This window comes from Phascolarctos cinereus, unplaced genomic scaffold (genome assembly GCF_003287225.1).
Source record: "Phascolarctos cinereus isolate Bilbo 61053 unplaced genomic scaffold, phaCin_HiC Scaffold_4;HRSCAF=312, whole genome shotgun sequence".
In the NCBI taxonomy this organism is placed as follows: domain Eukaryota; kingdom Metazoa; phylum Chordata; class Mammalia; order Diprotodontia; family Phascolarctidae; genus Phascolarctos; species Phascolarctos cinereus.
The window spans coordinates 548,229,162-548,251,568 of record NW_027555847.1 but is presented as its reverse complement, the minus strand read 5'-3'; the positions used below and the strand labels follow the sequence as shown (position 1 = coordinate 548,251,568).

The window sequence follows — 22,407 nt, the reverse complement described above, 5'->3', positions numbered from 1 at the left end:
AAGGTTTCCTGGCTAAATCCTCCTTGATAAGAGATAAAGAAGGGAATAATTTTATCATAGAAAGGTGGGCAAAGGGATCACTAACCAAATCTCCTCCGAAGCTGGGATAAGTTCTCTTATTTGCAGAGAGATGATGAGATGGAGAAAAAGGATGCTAAGGCAGTAAGTAGGGGCAAGAAGTAACGGGCTTCGCCAGGTTCCCTCCGCAGCGCTTACAGGTTTAACCCCTGGCTGGGGACTAATGCAAATCCTGCACCAGGCACCGGAATGCCTAAGGGATGAGGGGCGCTCGACGAATGTCAGAGGAAAGGACACCGAATCTTAGCCCTGGAAGGGGCCTCGGCAGCTACCTAGTCCAGCCCCAGACCCGAAAATAGTAATCTCCACCATGATCTATGCGAGGAAAGCAAACCTCCTCCCAGGTTGGAGGGTACATTTCCGGGCTAGAATTTAACTCATCGCCTTCCAAGCTCCTTTTTTCCCTACCAGTAAGGCAAAAGCGCGCTTGGTTTTGCAGGTAGCGTAAGGTGAACGGCACTTCGGACCAGGTGCAGATTCCGGGGAAGGAGGGAGGGGGAAAGGAGGCCGGCGTCGGTCGGGGGGTAAGGGGGCGTGGGGAGAGTGCGTACTGGGGTTGCGCTGCGTGGCGCCGAGCGCTAGCTGCTCCGCCCGCCTCTGCCCGCTGCTTGGCCGCTTCTCTGCACCTTTAGAATCCAGGTCTCCCCCAAACCCGGGGCTCTCACTCGCCTGTTTGCTGCTTCTGCTGTTGCTGCCGCCGCCGCCGCCGCCGCCGCCGCCACTACTGCTGCCGCCTGGACCATGACCAGCTGCTTGCAGCTGCAGAACTGCCGGGCCCTGCGCTTGGCCTGGCCGCCTCCAGGCGCCAATCCCCGCCCCCTCTACCCTCTTGCTCTCCCGCCTCTGCCTGCGGCGGGGCCTGGTCCCCACCCGCTCCGAGGCTACAGCGGGGGTTCGGCCTGGCTCCCAGGGGCTCTGCTGCGCACCGACTCCTTTGTGGGGGGCCGCTGGCTGCCTGCCGCCGCGGGCACCTTCCCAGTGCAAGACCCGGCTAGCGGTGCCCAGCTAGGACGAGTGGCCGACTGCGGGGCTGCCGAGGCCCGGGGGGCCGTGAACGCTGCCCACCAGGCGTTCTGCAGCTGGAAGGGGGTCTCCGCCAAGGTGAGAGCGCCTTGGGGAGAAGGAGAAAGTGGGTCCTGACAGAGTAAGCAACTCTCCTCCCCCAGAAAAGGGGACTTGGCCAAGGTCAACCCTACCCCCATCAGTGAGTCTTGGCACTAGAATTAGAGCATCTAGGGCTAGTGGCAAAAGAGGGAAAGGGAAAGATAATCAGTGATTGGGCGCAGGTAACCTCTGAACTGACAGTAATCTCCTTCTCCTCCGAGAAGAATTAGAGAATCAGTCTCCCAGGAACCTCTACCACGCTTGAAGGAAGAGGATTCTTTCTTAAAGATGTTCGTTTGTGTGACTTTTGCTGCTGCTGTCATTATTAGCACATTTTGGTATCGATTTATTAAATTTTGCCTGGGATGTGTATCTTGTCTCTTTGTTGTAGTGAAAGAGCAAATGATTGGATTCGAGCCCAGGTCTGCCACTATAACAAGTGTGTAATTGTGGGCAAGTCATTTTTCTAAAAGGCTGAGTTTCTGTTAAGGAAAAACAGATAACCTTAGCTTCCAGGAGAGTCAGAGCCATTCTGAAACTGACCTAAGAGAATCTTTCCTCTGGACTAGGAGTTTATTTATATCAATATTTAATTGACAATGAACTCTAAAACCTTGACTTGAGGTTAAGATCTTCCTCCTTTTTTAGACGTGAATTCAGAGGTCATCTACATCCAGTCACTGATTACCTTTCCCTGTTTGTCAATAACCCTAAATGCCCTAGATCTAGTACCAACTCTCCCTTTTCTTTCTCTACTCTACATACATCGTTTTCATGAGATTTATTCACAAGGGAGAAAGAAAATAAAATCAGAATGTACCTATAGGGTCAAGGAATTCAGAAATTCAAGGAAAACAATGCGGACTAAGTGGGACATGCACATAGCCTTCATATTGAGGTGTATATTCATTTCAAAAAGAGAATGCCGTTTTCCCATTCATATTCACACTGAATTGGTATCGACCCAGCCTGTCTTTCTGGACAGACCTCATTTGTCCCTGCTACAGTCCCGGACTCAGCCAATTAAGAAGCCTCCCCAGTAGATAATGGATTTTTTTACATTCTAAGCAGCCATTTCTAGATAATCACCAAGTCAGTAACTGCGCCACTTCCTTAACAAGGGGAAGAAGGAAAAAGGATGTCTCATGAGGTAGTATTACAGATTTTCCCATTGTCTAGAAAAAGGATAATTCAACCTGATGCTCACCTAACCCCAAAAGTTCATGAAAGACACTGCTTTAAAAATTTTTTTCTTTATGTGCAGAATAGAGATGATAATCGTTGTACTTCTTTATCTTACAAGGTTATTACAAGGAAAATATTTTTAAGTGACTAGTATGTGCCAACAGTATGCTAGACACTGGGTTTACAAAGACTAACATTAACTCCTTGTCTGCAAGAAGCTTACATTCTACTGGGGGTGGGGTGGGGAGAGTGTGTTTATAAAATGGTAAAAGATAAGTAAGAATAAGAGAAATTGAAGAGGGAGAGAGCACGAAAAATTCAGGGAATCAGGAAAAGCTTTTCGCAGAAGGCATCATCTAGACCGAGGTGAGGTAGTAGTGAGTTCCAGGCAGTGTTCACAAGCCCAGAGACAAGAAATCAGATATGTGTGATGAATATCTAGTCAACCCATTTGGCTGGAATGTATAGAGCATGAAGGAGAGTAATATATAATAGGCCTGAAAAGGTAGTAAGCAGTCAAATTGTAGACTTAATTGGTGTCGAACTCAGCAGAAACAGATCTCTTAAGGCCACATACTGACTTTGTTGTTGTTTGGTCATTTTCAGTCATGTCTGACTCTTTGTGACCCTTTTTGGGGGTTTTCTTGGTAAAGCTACTGGAGTGGTTTGCCATTTCCTTCTCTAGCTCATTTTACAGATGAGGAAACTGAGGCAAACAGGGTTAAGTGATTTATTTCCTCAGGGTCACACAGTTAGGAAGTATCTGAGCTCAAGTCTTCACGACTCCAGGCCCAGAGCTCTATACACTGCACAATTTAGCACAAATTAACCTAATCTGTGTCTTATTTATTTTGGTAAGCATTTTGCAGTTATATTTTAATCTGGTTCTGGGTGCACTGAGGAGTTTTGCAGGCAGGAACCTGGTAGGCTGGTGTTTGACATCTGTATTGTAGAGGACTTTAAATGCCAGTCTGAAGATTTTGTATTTTATCATAGAAACAAGAAGGAACTATCAAAGATTTTTGAGTGAAAGAGTGATGTGATCAATCTGTGTTTTTTTGAATATCAGTTTGGCATCTGTGTGAAGGATGGATTAGAGAAGGCTGAGATCCTAGAGATCATTTGTTGTTTGTCCTTCATTTCAAAGAAGACCAATAGTATTTTGCAGGAGATCAGGCAAGAGTGACTTTGTGAGTGGAAATAAGGGAACGTATGAAAGGATGATGTGGTACAAGAATTCTTAATTTAGGGTCCAAAAAATTGGTTTTTTAATATTTTGGTAACTGTATTTCAATATTATTCCTTTGTGAGCCTTTATTTTATGCATTTAAAAACATTATTCTGAGAAGGGATCTATGGACTTTACCAGACTGCCAAAGGGGGCCATGACCCAAAAAAGGCAGAGTCCCAGTTGTAGAGGTGGAATTGAAAATGATCAGATAAAAGAAATGGATGTATCAGTGATAACACCAAGATTCTCAAACTGGGTGGCTAAAAGGATGGCATTATCTTTCAGAGAAATAGGAAAATTTGGAGGAGGCATAGGTTTGGAGGAAAATATCATGAGTTCCTTTTTTGGACATATGAATTTTTAAGATGCCTGTGGGACATCCAGATGGAGATATCTAACCTGCAGTTGGTAACCCATGACTGGAGTTCAGGAGAAAGATTAGAGCTGGATGTATAGATTTAGGATTCATTTGCATAGATTGAATTGCATAATTAGATCCATGGGACTTGATGAGATTACTGAGTAAGATTCTGTAAAGAGAGAAGGGACAAAATTCCTACACTTAATGGATGAGAGAAGAGCAATGATCCAAGAGAAGGGCGATGATCCCTAAAGAACAACACAAAGGGAAGGAACAGAATCAAAAGGGGAAAGTGTCATGGAAACCAGAGGAGAGAATATGTAGGAAAAGAGGGTGGTTGACATTGTTAGAATGGGGACTGAGAAAAGACCTCTGGATTTAATAGTTAAGAGATTATTGGTAACTTTTGAGAGCAGTTTTGGTGGAGTGCTGGGACTAGAAGCCAGATTCTCAAAGAATTTAAGAAGTGAATGAGAAGAGAGGAAACAAAGGCAGTAATATAGACTCTCCTTCTAAAAGAGGAGACTGGGAGATAAATAGCTTGAGTGTGTTGAAAAATCAAATAAAGGATTTTGGTTGCTTGTTTTGTTTTTAGAGATGGGAGAGAACTGGATATACTTGTGGGCAGCAGGAAAGGAGCTAGTAGATAAGGAGAAATGGAAAATGGAAGGTTTTAAGAAAGGGAATGATCAAAGGGGGAAAGTTTCTGGAGAGGATGGGAAGGAATGAATGAAGAGTACAAGTACAGGGATGGGCTTTGGTAAGGAGAAAGAACCACATCTTTATTAGGCAGCTGAGCAAAGGAGATGAGGGAGTAAAGTAGAGTAAAAGAAGGAACTTGCAATGGATGCTAGGAGGCAAGATTGGCTACTGAGAGGAAGGTGAGAGGAGGGGGTATAGGAGGTTTGAGGAGAGTTGAGAAGGTTTGCAATAGCCACTATGAGGAATATAGTTGACTATCGAGAATGGAATAAAAGGACAGCGAGGGTCAATTTAATGAGATAACATACATTTAAGGTGAACCCAGTCAGCATGGTTATGTGATTTTTACCAGAATCACAAGAGTAGGAATGAAGAAGATGGCGGATCAGGGCAGCCCCAAGTTGAAATTTAACAAGGCAAAAGAACAAGGGGAGAATCTCAGGTGGAGTATTTAACAAAACGTGATTTACAGAAAGCTAAGGATTGAATCTGTGGGACTTAAATCTCAAGAAGAGAGGATGGTGTACAGTTGAACTGGTCAAGACTGAAGGGAGGAAAATGAAGCCAGAACAGGGGTGATAGTCTGGGGATACTGTTTGTCCTTCATTCTCGAAGAGGACCATGACATGCAAGTGAATTGGATTTAAGTGAGGGAGGGTTGTGCAAAGTCACCAGCCTCACTTTCTTCTCCAGAGCTATCTGTGTCCAGTGGTGAGATACATCAGGACAACTAGAGATGGGTCCTCTATACCCTGGGAAATAGGGAAGGAAGGAGGGAACAAGAATTTATTAAACACCTATATGCCAGGCACTTTGCTAACTGCTTTACAGAAATCTCACTTGATCCTTACAACTACCTTTTGAGGTAGGTGACTAGACATTATTGTAAGGATGAAGCATACATTTAGGAGGAGTGATACTGGGGAGGAAATGGGAGAATAGCAGATGGTATACAGAGTAGAGAATATAAATTGCGTTTTATGGAAGTAGAACCCTTATGGGTGATGGTGAGATACCATCCTTCTGTGTGGCTGAGGTAAAATGACCGTGTGGGTCATAAAAATTGAGGAATGTGATGAATTGGGAAAATGAGGCGGAAGAGTGGGGGTGGAGATAAAACAAAGAGGCATCATATGCATATTAAATCCTCTGGGAATGAGGTCAGAGATTGGGGTGGGGAGGAAAACTATAAACTCCTTGAGAAAGGAAGAAGAATGACATAAGGAACAGCAGATGATTATGACCAATAGCTGTTTAGGGTTATATAGATGGATGGAGTAAATGAGTGATGGTGACAAAGGGACAGTCTAGAAGCTCAAGTAAGGTGCAGGAAGCACATCTCTTTGTCCTATCACAGAATTTGAGAGAAGAAACATCTAGTATTAGAGAGATTTTTAAGAGATAAAGAATCTTTTGGAGAAAGCCAGGTTTTCATTAGCTCAAGAAGGTGGAAAATAAAGTAGAATGAGTGGAGAGTAAAGTGCTTGAATGAAAGGCAGTTTATTAAAAACAGCAGCAACAACAATAACAGAACAGTGGCAGGGGTCCCAAAGGTTGAAATGGAATGGGAGGATATGGACTATGTTTGGAGTTGGGCTGAGGTAGATAGGGATGAAAGTGATTGGGATAGGAAATGGACCCGAGATTTCCCTGGTATAGGACACATGGATGAGAAAACTCTCTAGGGGCAGCTGGGTGGTACAGTGGATAGAACACTGGTCCTGGAGTCGGGAGGACCTGAGTTCAAATCTGGCCTTAGACACTCAATAGCTGTGTGACCCTGGGCAAGTTACTTAACACTGAATGCCATTAAAAAAAAGAAAAGAAAAGAAAACTCTAATTACCACTTGACATTTTTCCAACTTGGAGAGCTGCCTGGGCCATCCAGCCAGTATGTGTTAGAAGCACAACTTAGACTTAGGTCTTTGTTGTTTCAAGGCTGGAAAATAGAAAAGAGAGAGATTTTCACTTCAGAAGATGTTGACTGAATCACAGGGATAAAGGGAGCAGAAGCTCCTATAGTGGGAGTTTGCCCTCTATAGCATAGGAGAATGAACAGTTGTTTGTGGATGCTACCCTCCTCTTCCAGGTTCCTGTGATGTTTGAATATAGGGTCATTATGGACCTTCCACTGCCTTTTGTTAACAAAAGCCCAGGATTTCTTATAGTCCTGAGATTCTCTTCTGTCCTCCTACAGGGGAATAATGTGATGATTGGATCTCTTGGGGCGGGTGGGGCAGAAGAAGAGCTAGAGAAAGAGATTCAGCTCTCAAATTCTAAGACTTAACACTGTTTGTCACCTGGCACCTTTTGTTATTGTAACAAACCTACTGCTACTATTTCATCCATTTCATTCATCTCCTAGCTTGCTGGGAAAAGTGCATTTAAGGCAACCAAATAAATTACTTTCTACCCTGTTTTTTGGAGTCTTGTGAAGGATCAGTTACTAGAGCCATGTATTTATGGGGGAAAATTAGAAAACATTCATCCCCATGTGACCATGATCCCAAGATGGTCTTTGCTCTTAGAAGCAGTTTTCAGGGATGTAGGTGTCCTGGAAGATTTTATAGACTTGTTGCAACCCTTAGAGGTGATGTGGAGGGCCCAGGGTTGTCTGAACTGCTACTGTGAGGCTTATGATACTGATCCTTCTCATTAGCATTTATTCACTTTAAATTGACCCTCGGCTCTACCCACACATCTCCCATCAATGTAATTAAGATAACAGCAGATCTTATTAGATGGAGCCTTACTTTTCTGACATTCTTTTCATCTTTATTCCTGAAACAAAAAGTTCTTAAATCTTAAAACAGCTAATGTTTATGATAACATCAGTTTCATACCTAGAGACCTAGTGCAGGCAGATCCCTATGTTTGTTCCGCAGGATCGCCTCAGATCCCATCTGAGCATTGGACTTGTCAGACCTGAGTTTCAGTCCCAACTCCCAAACTTGCTGTGTGGCATTGGACAAGCCACTTAATCTCTGAGCTTCTGTTTCCTCTTCTGTAAAATGGAGATGATAATACTTGTACTATCCAGGGTTGTCATGAGGATCAGATGAAATAACACATGTAAAGAACCTTGTGATTGTAAAGTGCTGAGGAAGTATCAGTCACTACTATTAGTAGTATTGGAGGCTGAGGAGTCCATGTCCAGCAATTTCCATCTTCAGTGAGGGGGGGCCAGCTTTTGTTTGAAGGAAAAATAGTGGTCATGCTCTGAATCCATTGCCCTTTCCTAGAATGCCTGTCTGATCTTCTCTGTACTTATCCAAATCTTTTCTATTCTTCGAGATTCAACGCTCAGGTCTTAACTTCTTCTTTTTTTTGTGAGGCAGTTAGGGTTAAATGACTTGCCTAAAGTAACACAGCTAGTAAGTGTCAAGTGTCTGAAGTGAAATTTGAACTCTGGTCCTTCTGACTCCAGGACCAGTGCTCTATCCACTGCGCCACCTAGCCGCCGCTTAACTTCTCCATGAAACTTTCGTAAACTACTCCAGCCCTTGATGATCTTGCCCTTCTGTGAACCCAGCATAGCTTCAGTGTTATATTTATTATTTTTTTCCATAACTTGGTTGGAAATTTCTTGAGGATAAGGGTCCATTTGTTGTACTTCTGTATCCCCCACAGCACTCTCAGGACCTTGCCTGGAGTTCAAGAATCACTTATTCTTTCTGCTCCCTCCTCCTTCATCCATATAGCTGGACTGGCACCAGTTTATTTCATCTTGGAGGCAGAATTTACTTTTTTAATCCTTGTGTTTCCCCCAGCAAATTTCTCTTCATTCTAGTTTGTCATAATACACAAAGTTCTCTTTTTTCTCCAACAGTGTCATCTTCTGTGTGTTAGTGATCTTTCCCATCCTCAGATGTTTACCACAGAATTGATTATGCTTTTTTCCTGTGAACAGGTTCTGTTTTGATTTTTCTTTCACCTGACCCAAAATAACCTGTTGCTGTCATCATATATATGTATTTACATGTATGAACTCATAGCCTCCTTACTGTGTTGTGAGTAAACAAGATATAATTAGTATTTTATTGTTGTTATTAAACATCGATGATGCCTTTTCTCCTAGAAGCTCCAAGCATTTTAAAGTTTACAGGCATTAGTCTAAAGAACACCCTTGTGAAGTAATAGAAAAAAAAAACTTGTCAGACCACTCAGAAGAGTGGGGAGGAATAATCCAGCGAAAAAGAGTGTGAATACAGGTTCAGACAATGTGTTTATTCATAGATTAGGAAAAGTACTATATTGTCTTAATTTTCTGCTTGGGGAATATAGGAGCATGATAATTTGTTCTTATAGTTTGGTAGGCATGTGGGTACATGTTCTGTTAGTCAAGCATCCTTACTCACACCTAATGTGCTTTGAATATACCTACCTGATAGGAAACATTCTTCCTTAGCTGGCATTTAAGGCTCTTCACAAGCACCTTACTTCTCCCCATCCCTTCATCTCATTAGCACCTTGCCTCTGAGTTTTCATATGTAACATTTCCCATGCCTTGAACACCTACTTGTTACCTCTGTTTTGAGTTGTTCAAAAGAGTGGGCTGTCTCAGAGGTTGAAGGACAGGGGAGAAGGTCTTCTCCTTGGTGACCTTTAGGCAGAAGCTGGCAGACCATTTGTTGGAAATATAATGAGGATTCCTTTTGTGTATGGCTTGGACTAGATGGCTACTTAGGTCTCTTCCAGTTCTCAGATTCTGTAATTCTTCATCGTTTTTGAAATACTTTTCTTCCTTTAAAACTTAGCTCAGCTTCCACCTTTTCTATGAAGACTTCCCTGAGTCTTTCTACTTTCCTGACTTTCCCTCCCTAACCCTCCAACATGAAAATGTTTTCTCTATTCTCAAAATTTGCTGGAACGCTTTGTCCAGATCTTTCCTTTGCCCCGATCACATTCTAACTTGTATCATATTTTTTTGTGTATATCATATTCCCCTAGTAGATTCTAGCTCCTTGAGGGAAGGGATTATGTCAAGTCAACAAGCTTTTATTAAGCATCTGTTTGAGCAACACCATGGTAAAAGCTGAGGATAAGAAGCAGGGCAGAACTCAGTCTTTGTTCTCAGTGAGCTCTCAGTCTAATGGGGGAGATAGTACGCATACAATTAGGCACCAGCATTAAGTGGGATTGGTTAAAGCTTCACCCAGAGGGTGAGATTGTAGCCGAGACTTGAAGGAGGCCAGGAGAAGAGGAAGGAGAGAGTTCCAGCCATGGAGGACAATAGTGAAAATTCCTAGAATGAGGAAATAAACTATCCTATCAGAGGATCAGCAAAGAAACTTGGATTTCAGAGTATGTAGACAGGAATAATATATAAGAAGACTGGAAAAGTAGGTGTGGAGGTCAGATTATGAGAGGTTTTTAAAAGTCAGAGAATTTTATGTCATTTTCATCTTTGTATTCTATATCTCTAAGTGTTCTTCCTCTGTTTCTTGTGCTGATTTATCTCTTATCTCCTGTCCACTTAACCTAGGCCTTTCTTAAGCCTCCATCTTTGGTTCTCTTCCTTACTTGGACCCTCCCCATGATGATCTCTTCCATTCATGAAGTTGCAACCGTTTCTTTGACGTGGATGATTCTCAGGTTACCATCACTAGCTGTGATGTTTCCCTGAAACTAGAGTTATATTGCCAGCTGGACATCACCACCTGTATGTTGCATTAGCACTTCAAGATCAACATGAATGAAACTGAACTCATATTTCTTCCCACCCTCGGTCCAGAACCTGTTTCTCTTGATTTCCCTATGTCTGAGAGATGGTGATAACATTGACATTGTCACCCATGCTTATAACCTTGGAGTCATATTTGACTCCTCCCTTTCCCTCATCCCACATTTCTAATCAGTTGTCAAGTCCTGTCAATTTTATCTCCAAAGTATCCCTGGTATGCATCCCCTCCTTACCATTCCTACTGTCACCACCCTAGTCCTGGCCCTTATTACCTCTCCCCTGTTTTATTATGGTTACTGACTGGTCTTTCTGCTTCCACTCTCTCCTCCCTCCACTTCATCTTACACACATAATAAGAATATGAAGATAGTTTTCCGGATACACAGACCTGATTGAGTTACTCTAGTGTTAATTTTTGATGAGCAATCAGAAGAAATCATTGGAGACAAAATAAACGGACTTGGTTATACCAATATGACAGTGGCAGGAAGTTGGAGGTGTTTGGCTTAGGACAGGCTTGCACAGCTTATGGCCTGAGGCCTGCTTGTGGCTGGCCTAAGGATTTCAGGCAACCCTTGAAAAAATGTAGGGTTGCCACTGTGCACTCTCCTGTTTGTCACATGACTTGTGGCAACCAACCATCATCAGTCTGTCTCTAGTCTAATCTATCTGCATCCAAAAGTAGTTTACAAGTTGTACAGGTCTGGCTTAGGAGGAAAATTATCTACTTACTCCCTCATGGATGGCCCCCATCCTTGTATGTGCAAAGCTACCCTGTAACCCTGTTACTCCCCTCTAGCCTTTCTCTCTAGAATTAGCCCCCTTTCTTGGGGGAGGATTTTCTTTAAACTTTTTGGGGGAAGAAGGAGGCCTTCTGAAGTCTTGAAAATACTTTTGCAGGGGGATGATTCTCAGTCCTTATTTAAAAGTCTCTTTTTCCCAGCTCCATTGTTTAGCTTCCCACTACCTATCTTGTGCGCTTTACCTTCTCTGGTGTTATCTGCTTTGGGAAAGGAGGAGCTGATTGTCTATTCTCAGCCCTGGGTTTCTCCAAGCTTGATAAATTGTGGTAAGCCCCTTACTTAATGATAAAGGGATTTTGCATAACAAAAGGCAGTATCTCCAGGATTAAATGAAACTGGTTAATGTGAAGAAATGATAATATATAAGATAAAGTTCTATAATCTATAAGGAACTGATGCATTTTTATAAGATTAATAATATATGTTCCCCACTGGAGGAAGAGGATATGAGCAATTCATGAAGGAGGAAATATAAACCTTTAGTAACCCTATGAAAGATATTCAAATTTCTCAACCATCAGGGAAATGCAAATCAAGGCAACCATTAGATGCCACCTAAGATGCTGTAAGACAGCACAAATAAGAAACAAAAATAGTAAAAATTCATTGCTGGTGGAACTGCACATGGTTACAGACATTTTTGAAGAGAACAATATGGCACTGGATAGAAAGTAACAAAACTGTTCAACCCAGTGATTCCATTACTAGGAATTTTTCCCCAAATCCTCATAAAAGGTACTCATCTGCATAAATATATCTTTCTTTGTCATAGCAAAAAGTAAGAAGCATTCTATACGTTCAACAGTTTTAAGAATAGCTTAATAAATTATGATGTCTTCATGTAATAGAATATTATGCTGTTTTAAAAAAATAAACATGACGCATACTAGGGAATAAGGAAAGACCTTTACAAGTTGATGTAGAATAAAATCAGCAAAACCAGAACTGTATATATTTTGATTGCAGATATACATCAATTATAGCCATCTATTCAAAACTAATTTTTTTTAAAAAAGGAAGGAAGGAGAAAAAACTGGACCAAAGGTAGTAAACTTTTTGTCATCCTGGAGAAGGACAAAACAAAAGTGCTATGTTTTTTTAATTGTTTTTGCTTTTTTCATTTAGTTCTAGCTTATAATAAGATTTTACTTCTTGTTTTACATTTACTTATTTTTGATAATGATTGTTTATCATTTTAGGCATATATAAAAACCTTTGATTCTGTGTTTCCTATTGATTAAGATTCCATCCCTGTTATTAATTAACAACTTAAAGCGCCCATTGTGTGCCAGAGACTGGGGATACAAAGACAAAATTGAACTAGTCCCTAGACTCAAGGGCTTATGTTATATTGAAGGAGACACCTATGTACATATGATGGGGGTGGGGCCCACACCAAGATCTTCGCCCTTTGCCCCAGAGGGAATCTGACTCACAGGCCCCTGACCCTCATCTCCCTTTGAAAGCCTTAGCCTTACCTTTCAATCTTATTCAGATGCACCCTAAAAGAATCTGGCTCCCTTTTGTCTATAGGCCCCAGAAAGGCCTTCCTTTATCTCCTTTTGAAAGTCCTAGCCCCACCTTGATTTTGTGCAGATGCCTTTCAAACTTCTGCCTTCCTGTTCCCTCCATTATCTATTCCCATTGTCTATTCAATCTCTCTGACCTCCCCAATTAGAATTCTTACCTAGACCATTTTCCCAACCCCCTTCTCTGGCCACCCAAAGTTACTTTAGTATTTAAGATCCACCTTGACCCTCATACTGAGAATCTCACCCCCAAAAGGCTGAGAACTCTCATGCCCGCTCGTCCTTGTGCGTCACCTGGCCCTAAGTGTTTTAGCACTAATAAACTTTTCCTCTGGCTGAAGAAGGTTTGAGTTGAATTCTTTCAGGCAGGGCCCGGTACCATGATCTTGGGGTCCCAGCACCCCAAAACCTCTAGACCTCTTCACATAGAGGCAAGTAATAGAAATGAATTTTTTGTGTGGAGGTACTAAAAGCTGAGAGATCAAGTAAGTGCTCCCATTGAACTGAGCTGTGAAGGAAACCAGGAACTCCACCAGGGGAAGGTGAATGCATTCTAGGCCTGGAGGACAGCCTGAGCAAGGCAAAAAGATGGAGGATAGGGTCTCCCATAAGGAACAATCAGAAGGCCATTTTGGCTGGGCTGTGCCGAACCAGAAATGACTCTACTTCATTCTCAGCCTCATTTCTTACTGTTCCCTTTCATATAACCTCAGTCAAATAATCTCTTTGTTATCTCTTGAATTTTGAATTCTGGGCTTCCCCTATTTCTTTTTCTTTACTCACATCCTGGAATGGTTTGAGAAATTTATACTCATGTATCAGTCTTTGAACCACGGGCCAATTAGATAATGTGGTCTGCTTTTTATTTGTCCTTTAGGAAAGGAGTTCATTACTGCGAAAATGGTATGATCTGATGATAAAGAATAAAGATGACCTTGCCAAGATAATCACAGCTGAAAATGTGAGTACAGTGAGTAACCTGTCTGACTTCCTTAGTGGTTACCCTGGTCAGTGGCTTTCCCTGGCTTGAAGCCATCCTGGAGGTCAGTAAGTAGCCAGTAGCCAGGGTGATGTATAAATGTGCTACCCTGAAACTAGGAATGTATATATGTGAAGGAATGTATATATGTCAAGTTAGACTCTCCTCATTTTTGGAGTAACTTTAAGTATATGTGGAATGACTACTTATTGACTGTGTTGTGGAAGGGTTCCTGTTCAGATATGTATTGAACAGGATATCCCTGGTATCTCTTCTGTTCTGTCGTGTGTGTGTGTGTGTGTGTGTGTGTGTGTGTTGTTGTATCCAGGAATCCTTTGTTAAACAAAAGCCTTTAGCTTCCCTTCAATATTGTTATTGTGGTGCAGTGAGAGATGAGTAAATTAAAATAATAATTTCCAGCACACTGATTAGCTAGTCAAATATTCCAATGGATCTGTGGTCTCATTGGCTTGGAAGTTCTCTCTAACAATGCAGATCATGACCCAGCCATGCCTGCCTCTGTGACTCTTGTTCACATCCATGTCCAAATTTGGCACAGGAGGTCCATCCATCTTGCTTGGGGCTTCCTCACTTTCTGATGACATTGGGAGGAGACCAATGAAAATACTTAGGCTAAACAACTGTCATGTCTTGTTCTTGCCCAGCCCATATTTTTTTCCTGAATAGCTATGAAAATTGAAAATTCATGTATCAAAAGTAGACTTTTACTAATAAAAGATCATGGTATGATAATAACAATTATTACAGGTAGCTTTTATGTAACACCTGCTGTGTGCCAGGCTATGCCAAGGGATTTGCAGACATCTTATTTGATCCCCATTTTACAGTCGAGGAAACTGAGACAAATAAAGTTTGTTACTTGCCCAGGGTCCCACAACAAGTTAAGTATCTGAGGCTAGATCTGAACTCTGGTCTTCCTTATTCTAAGCCCAGTGCTATATCTATTGTCACCTAATTGACATAAACTCACTTTTATTTCCTTCACCTATTGTGATGCTGTTTTTTAAGGCCCATGATAAATTGAGGAATTCCTCTGCAGGGAGAAGATCAGTGAATTGGAAAATTGGGATTCACTGACTAAAGCCTTTTAAAATTTGAAGAATACAAAAAGCACATACAAGCCTTTTCTCTTTCTTTTTGTTTTTGTCTTTTTAAAATTCTGAACTTAACAATACTAGTCTTTTGGATATTGGAGATATCAAAGATGTGATTTCATCGTGCATTTTTTAAAAATGATGTGTAAGATCTCCAAAGGTCTCATGATGGAAAAGCTATCCACTTCCAAAAAAAAAAACTATGGAGTTTGAATACAGATCAAAGCATACTATTTGCTATTTTTTTCTTCTTTTTTGTTGTGTTACCTGTTTCTAATAGTTCCTTCTATTGGTTCTAATTCTTCCTTACAACATTACTAATGTGAAAATATGTTTAATAGGAATGTATATGTATAGCCTATATCAGATTGTGTGCCATCTTGGGGAGGGAGAGGGGGAGAAAAATTTAAAACTCAAAAGCTTATGGAAGTGATTGTTGATAAATCAAAATAAATTAATTTAAAAAAGCAGCAAAAAAAATGGTGTATAAGAATGGTTTAGTCACATGTAGAATCGTTTAGTAGATAAGAGTTAGGAAGTCAGAAAGAATCCTTCTTCTGACACTAGCTGTGTGACTATGGACAAATCATTTAACTAACACCACTGTTAACTTGTCTTAGACAACTGTAAACTGTGAGTTGTAGGACTCCCTCTGATCCTCCCCCCTACACCTGGTGAACCCACAAGTCATTCGGCATTGCATGTATCCTTTATATGCTTCTGGTTTAATTTTAGGGAAAGCCCCTAAAGGAAGCCCAAGGAGAAATTCTTTATTCAGCCTTTTTCTTGGAGTGGTTTTCCGAAGAAGCACGACGCATTTATGGAGACATCATTCATACCCCTGCAAAGGATAGGCGGGGCCTGGTCTTGAAGCAGCCTGTTGGGGTGGCTGCCATCATCACCCCAGTAAGTGGAAAGATTTGCTAGATCTTGAAAGGATCATTTAGAGGGAAATGATGAGACTCATCAAATAGCTTATTCATTCTTCAGTGTGAAAAGATGTATAGCCATCCCTGTCGGTTGGTCATTAATAATTAGAATTTTTGGAGATTTGCGGCAAAATTGCAGACAATGCACTACATATGAAGAAAACTGAAATAATTTAGTAAGTCATAAAATGCGTAAAAACTGTATATTATTCATCTATTTTTATCATTTACTACCGTTAAGTATACATACATAAATTTACTATAAATAGTGAGATTTTGTTAAAAGTTTCAGTGCGCTAAAGAACTATGGCTGTGTACTCTCTTTGTTTCCCTGCTATTGCATAATCTTCGTGGTGCTTTTTGTAGGAGAAGGAAATTTGGGAAGCAGCTGCAGTGGTTTCTGCAAAGACTTGTGTGGTGTGAGATACTGATCTCTCTCGAGTAGAAACTGCAACTTTTTTATGAGTGCAGTGAATTGTTTTTCTTGTTTTGTGTGTTTATTAAATATGATCAGAATTATTAAAAGTAAAGGTTTGGGATGGGGCTTAGAGTTATTCACATTTTTTCACATTCACAGGGGTCCTGCACCCCAACCCCCACAAATGTCAGGGGACAATTGGACTCCCCTTAAAATTGCTGAACCTGTTCTTGATTTTCCTGATTCCTTTTCAAAGGTACATGAGTTTGTCACTCAGTAGTCCTGTGATAATGTTAGGTGTGGCAATGATGAGTGAGAGTATATTTTTTAAAAATAAATGATTAAGAGTCATATATGGATGGGTGTTACTGGAATGCAAGGACCTTATTTAGGGGAAAGATAACACAATGGCATGATGACATATCCTAATGATGTATCTTTGTATTTGATTTAATTAAGTTTCTTTCTTAAGCCTAATTTTATGTTCTATGACACTCCAAACTCTAAAAAGTCCTTTTGTAATATGGGTCACATTTTGCAAAACGTTTGCTTAACCCATGGTAATTATCATCATCATCAACAAATGTAAAGTCATATAATATTTCATACATAAAGCTGGAAGGAACCTCAAAAATCATCTACACCAGGACTTCTTAACTCAGGGTCCACAGATCTCTATGGGATCTATGGATATGTAGATTTCAGGGGGTCCATGAATTTGGACAGGGAAAAAATAAACATCCTTATTTTCACTAATCTCTAACTGAAAATTTGTATTTCCTTCAATTATGAGTTTAAAAAATTCTAAGAAAAGGTCCATAGGCTTTGCCAAACTACCAAAGGGGTCCATGATGCAAAAAGAATTAGGAACCCCTGATCTAATCCAACTCTTAGCAAGAGCGTGAACCCTGCCTACAGTGTCCCCAGCAGAGTGGTCATTGAGCCTCTGTTTGAAAATGTCTCATGACTAGAACATTGCTACCCCCAAGCTCATTTTTATACAGCCCTATTTATGAAATAATTTTCTTTATATTTAGGCAAAATCTATTTCCTTGTCATTTATTTGTGGGTTTTTTTTCACCTGTCCTCTGAGACCAAGCAAAATAAATGACTTGGGACAATGTGGTAGCCTGAAAAGGGCCTTGGCCTAGTGAATTCCTTTGCTTCCCAGGATTTCACTTGTACGAGTTGATCTCTAGTAATGATGTTGCTTAAACATTTGAAGATAGCTGTCATGTTCCTTCAAAGTCTTCTCTGTATCCCCAGTGTCTTCAGTTAATCTTTGTAATAACATAGTTTCAAGTCTTCTTACCACCATAGTTGCCCTCTTGTGGATATGCTCCTGCCTGTCAATATGCCTTCTAAAATGCATTTCCTAGAACTGAACATGATACTCCAAATGTCATCTGAATGTAAGGGGAGGGAAAGGAATCAGCATTTATATAGCACCTACTGTACGCCAGACAGTGTGCTAAGTACTTTACGAATATCATCTCATTTGATCCTCACAACAGGCCTGTGAGGTAGATGCTATCGTGTGTCCCATTTTACAGTTGAGAACACTGAAGCAAATAGAGGTAAAAATGACTTGCCCAGAGTGAAATAGTGGGTAAGTGTCCAAGGCCAAATTTGAACTTCGATCTTTCTGACTCTAGGCTGAGCCCTCTATGCACTGCACACCCTAGCCGCCTATGTGTGCAGATACATGGGTAGAATACGATAGCACTCTCACCTTCCTTTTTCTAAACTCCATACTTTTATTAATACAGTTTTACTCTGAATTAACTTGTTTAGCTGCAGGTCATTCTGCTGATTTATATTGAGCTTATTGCCTCTGAAAACCCTTAGACCAGAGGTTCTTAAGCCATTTTTGTGATGTGGCAGTCTGGTGAATCCTGTGGACCCCTTCTCAAAATAATTGAAGAAAATGCTAAATTTCAGTTGAAGGTTAGTGAAAATAAAGATATCACTTTTTCTCAGACAAGTTTACAAACCTCTTGAAATCTATCCACTTCCCTCTAGTCCATGAATTCCAGACAAGAATCTCTGCATTTGATTTGTTGCTGTTGTTTTGTTTTCTTGGCTAGGAGATGGGGTTAAGTGACTTGCCCAGAGTCACACAGCTAGTAAGTGTCAAGTGTCTGAGGCCGGATTTGAACTCAGGTCCCCCTGACTCTAGGGCCAGTGCTCTATTCACTGTGCCACCTCACTGTCCTTCCCCCCCTGCATTTGATTTTGAAGACAATGGTGCTTGCTCTTCACATCCTCCTCCAACCTGTACTTGTACACTCGGTTTTTTTGAACCCAGAAACAAGATGTTATAACTGGGTTCAAATGCCACTCTCCTCTACAATGTCTCTGTAATCCTGGGCAAAGTATTCTCAGTGCCCCAGACAATTCTCTAAGATTATAAGGTACAGAATAGTTGCTGATCTTTGTCAAGTGGCAGAGGGCATTTTCTCACTTGATGCTCCATATACTGATAAAATCACAGGCCTAAAAAAAAAGTGAGACCTCCCCTATTGATTTTCGTCTTGTTAGCTTTAGCCTACCCCCAATTCTACCCTCTCAAGATTGTTATATATTGTCATTTTATCATGAGTATCAACTCTCCTTCCCAATGTCATGTCTTGTGAAAATTTGCTAGACAAGGCATCTGTGCCTTCCTTCAAGTCATTGACAAAAGTGGGAGCATTTATAGGGAAGGCACTGTGATTAATGCTCAGACTATAGAGAAGTATGGTACATTGTCTCTCTGCCCTTACAAGAGTAGCCTGCAGTCTAGATTGGGAGTTCAGATGTTACATGAATAGATCTATTCAGTGAAGCAGTTTCTTCTTACCTAATCTTTCTTGAACTGCTTTCCTCTCTCCTCTTTGTAATCTTAAACAGTTTCCCCCCACGTCATAGCTAGGTCAGAGGCTCATAAAATCACAGATTTAGAGCTAGAAAAAAGAAGGAACCTGTAGAAATCATCTAGTCCAACCCTTTCATTTTACAAATGGGGAAACTGAGGTCACATGTAGGGAAGTAACTCACCCAAATAGTCTCCTAGAGGGAATTTGAACCTGGTCTTCTGCCTCCAAACCCACCACACTTTTTCTCTCCCCTTGTGTAGTATAGTTCCAGGCTATCTTCCTTCTATACTAAGCTTCCTGAAGAGGAACAATGGAATTTTCTTCTGTCTTTAATGATCTCTGCCATTACAGCATTTCATTCCTACAGATTTTTTTGTTGCTTTTGTTAATTACAAAAAAAAAAAAGAAAGAAAGAAAAGAAAAAGAAAAAAAGTTTCTCTTCTCAGTAGGCTTTGTATCTTATCTGTAGAGTTGTCATATGTCTGCTAGCAGGGCTTAGTGTGATTAATCCATCTAGTAGTCAATAAATAACTCGTCTTCCAGTGAACCGGTGGATTAAGCAGATATTTCTCTAGAGCTGTCTTATAACTTCCTTTTTTTCCCCTCTTTGTGACCATAGTGGAATTTTCCCAGTGCTATGATTACCCGAAAGGTAGGAGCAGCTTTGGCAGCTGGTTGCACAGTGGTGGTGAAACCTGCAGAAGATACACCTTTTTCTGCCCTGGCTCTTGGTGAGGTGAGCAAGTTTCTTCGTGTATTCATTCATACATACGATTATAAACTTAAAATCAGAAAGTACTTTACAGGCCAGCCAGTCCAACCCTTTAAGTCAGTCATTAAAGCTTACTATGTATCAGGCACTATACTAACTGCCATGGATACAAAGAAATGCAAGAAGCACCCTCTGCTCTCAATAATGTTATAGTCTGAACACACACACACATACACGCACGTGCACACATACACACACACACACACACATACATACACACACACGCACACATACATGCATGCACACGATGAAAGGTAATCTGAAAGAGGAAAGCACCAATAAGATGGCAGGACCAAAAGAATCCTTTTGCAGAAGTGGGATTTGCACTGAGTGTTGAAAGAAGCCAAGGAAACAAAGAGGCATAGGTGAAGGTGTGGAATATTCCAGGTATGAGGGACACATGGCAATTCAGAGGCACAGAGATGGAATGTGGAGGATCCTGTTCAGGAAACAAAAGGTAGGCCAAGGTAATTGGATGGCACAATGCATGGAGAGAGGAGTAAAGTCTGAGAAGAATGGAAAGGTAGGAAAAGGCCAAGTTATAAAGGACTTTAAATGCTAAACATAGAACTTTGAACCTGGAGGTAGTGTGGAGCCACTGGTGCTCATTGGGCACAGAATTGACATGGTCAGGCCTTCTGTTAAGAGGGCTGTTGCAATAGTATAGGCAAAAGGTAATGAGAGCCTGCGCCACACCAAGTATGGATGGCTCTCTCAAAGAGTTTAGCTGAGAAGGGGAAGAGTGTTACAGGATGATAGCTACAGGAGATGGTAGGATCAAATGAAGAATTTTTTTAAAGATGAGGAGACCTGGATGTATTTATAGGCAGCAGAAAAGGAGCCAGTAGATAGGAGAACATTGAAAATAAGAGAAAGTAGGCATGATAGTGGAGAAAATCTGGGAGGGAATTTGATCAAGGGTATCTGTAGAGGTATTGGCCTTGACAGAGAGAATGGAGTGAAGGAGGAGAGAATGAGGAAATATGTCAGAATGACATGAGATGAGAAGAAGGGAATAAAAGAGAACTTTTGGCAAGTTGTCTTAATCTTTTTCAGTATGGTATGAGGCAAGATCCTCAGATGAGAGAGGAAGATTAGAGGGGGGTGCTATAGGAGATTTGAGGAGAGATGACAAGATTTGGATCAGCCATTCCCAGATAACAAGCATCAGCATCTGTATTTTATAAATCAAGTTCATTTATAAATAAATTTTGTGTGTAAAGTTCATTTATATATTATATATGTATGTGTGTATATTATTTATTTATTTATACATACATAGAGTTTATTTATAAACTGCAGTTGACAGTTATTGTGACTTCTCCAAGTTCATACAACTAAAAATGACAATGCAGGGGTTCAAACCTAGGTCTTCTGACTCCAACCCACATTCCACTGTGCCACAAGTGGACATAAATGAGCATTTGTCAAGGGGTGAGGAAAAGCACCTTTCTTTACCTGCATCCCCTTTTAGAAAAGTTTTTCATTTTTACTTGCATTTGAATCTGATGGTTTTCTCTTAACTAACATGTTTAGATTTCTTCCCATTCCTGTCAGGGATTCTTTTTTGGCCTTTGATCAAATGTACCCAAATAACTCCTTTGGGGCTTTGTTTTAATTGGACAAATTCTAGAAAGTGATTTCAAAAGCATCTCTTTCACATTTTGTTCTCTGTGTCAGATCTTTTTACATGGGGACACTCAAGCTCCAATGTCATTGTCTTCTCCATTTATGACCTTGGCCTCTATAGTAACCTCCTCTCCACTATTGACTTTGTTTGCACTGCCCTCTGATGTGGTACGCAAAGTTTGCAGACCATCGTCCTCAAAAATCATTCAAGAGCACCCTTCAGAACTATGGGAATACTAGCAGTCTTCTAGGAATTCTTTTTTAAAATATATTTAATTTATTTTTAAATTTAAATTATTAATTATTATATCATAATAACTATTCTAAATTATAAAATGTTGTGGTTGTGTCATAAAATTATTAATTAAATTGCTTTTATTTTAATATTAAATTATTTTATTTTCAATTCATGGAACAAAACAAGCATTTCCGTAACACAGTACCAAAAAAATTCTTCTAGGGATTTTGAGATGAGCTCCTGCCCTCAAGGAGCTCCTCATCTAAGTATATCTTCTTTCTGAGGCTAGTGCTCCATTTAGAGTACACTGTGCTGAACATTTTCCTGGGAAGATTTGTTCAGACCCTTTTTTGTTCCTTTTATTCTTTTTTATTTTTCAGTTGTGTATGTGTGTTTTATATAACATTAAAAAAAAATTCTAAGCGTGTGACTGCTTTTTTTCCTCTTGAAAATGAACAGTTGAAGGAAAAATTTGGATTATTCATTATCATTATTATTATTATCACGCTCTGTTCACTCTTTGGATATATCATCAGCAGGCGTGTAGTGCAGGGGTGGGGAACCTGCAGCCTTGAGGCCACATGTGGCCTTCTAGGTCCTTGGGTGCAGCCTTTTGACTGAGTTCAAGTTTTACAGAACAAATCCTTTTATTGAGAAGAGTGAAGTTTGGCCTTGGTCAAAGGGCTACACTTGAGGACCTAGAGGGCCACATGTGATTTCCCACCTCTGGTGTATCATATGTTATGTGCTAGGAATAAAAATACAAAAGTCCCTTGCCCTCAAGGAGCTTCCT

General features: G+C 40.6%; 1 protein-coding gene across 2 annotated transcripts in view; it reads left to right on the top strand.

Moving 5' to 3' along the window:
• Positions 1-624: 624 nt before the first annotated feature.
• The window catches only part of ALDH5A1 (aldehyde dehydrogenase 5 family member A1), a 43,878-nt gene continuing 22,095 nt past the window's right edge, over positions 625-22,407 (top strand). Inside the window, exons 1-4 of one of the 2 annotated variants that reach the window (XM_078153569.1) lie at positions 625-1,179; positions 13,554-13,637; positions 15,506-15,676; positions 19,595-19,711. In XM_078153569.1, the coding sequence (XP_078009695.1) occupies positions 820-1,179; positions 13,554-13,637; positions 15,506-15,676; positions 19,595-19,711 (732 nt within the window). In that variant the 5' untranslated portion in view covers positions 625-819. The remainder of the gene's footprint in view (positions 1,180-13,553; positions 13,638-15,505; positions 15,677-19,594; positions 19,712-22,407) is intronic. The other variant, XM_020986839.2, reaches the window with a different exon arrangement.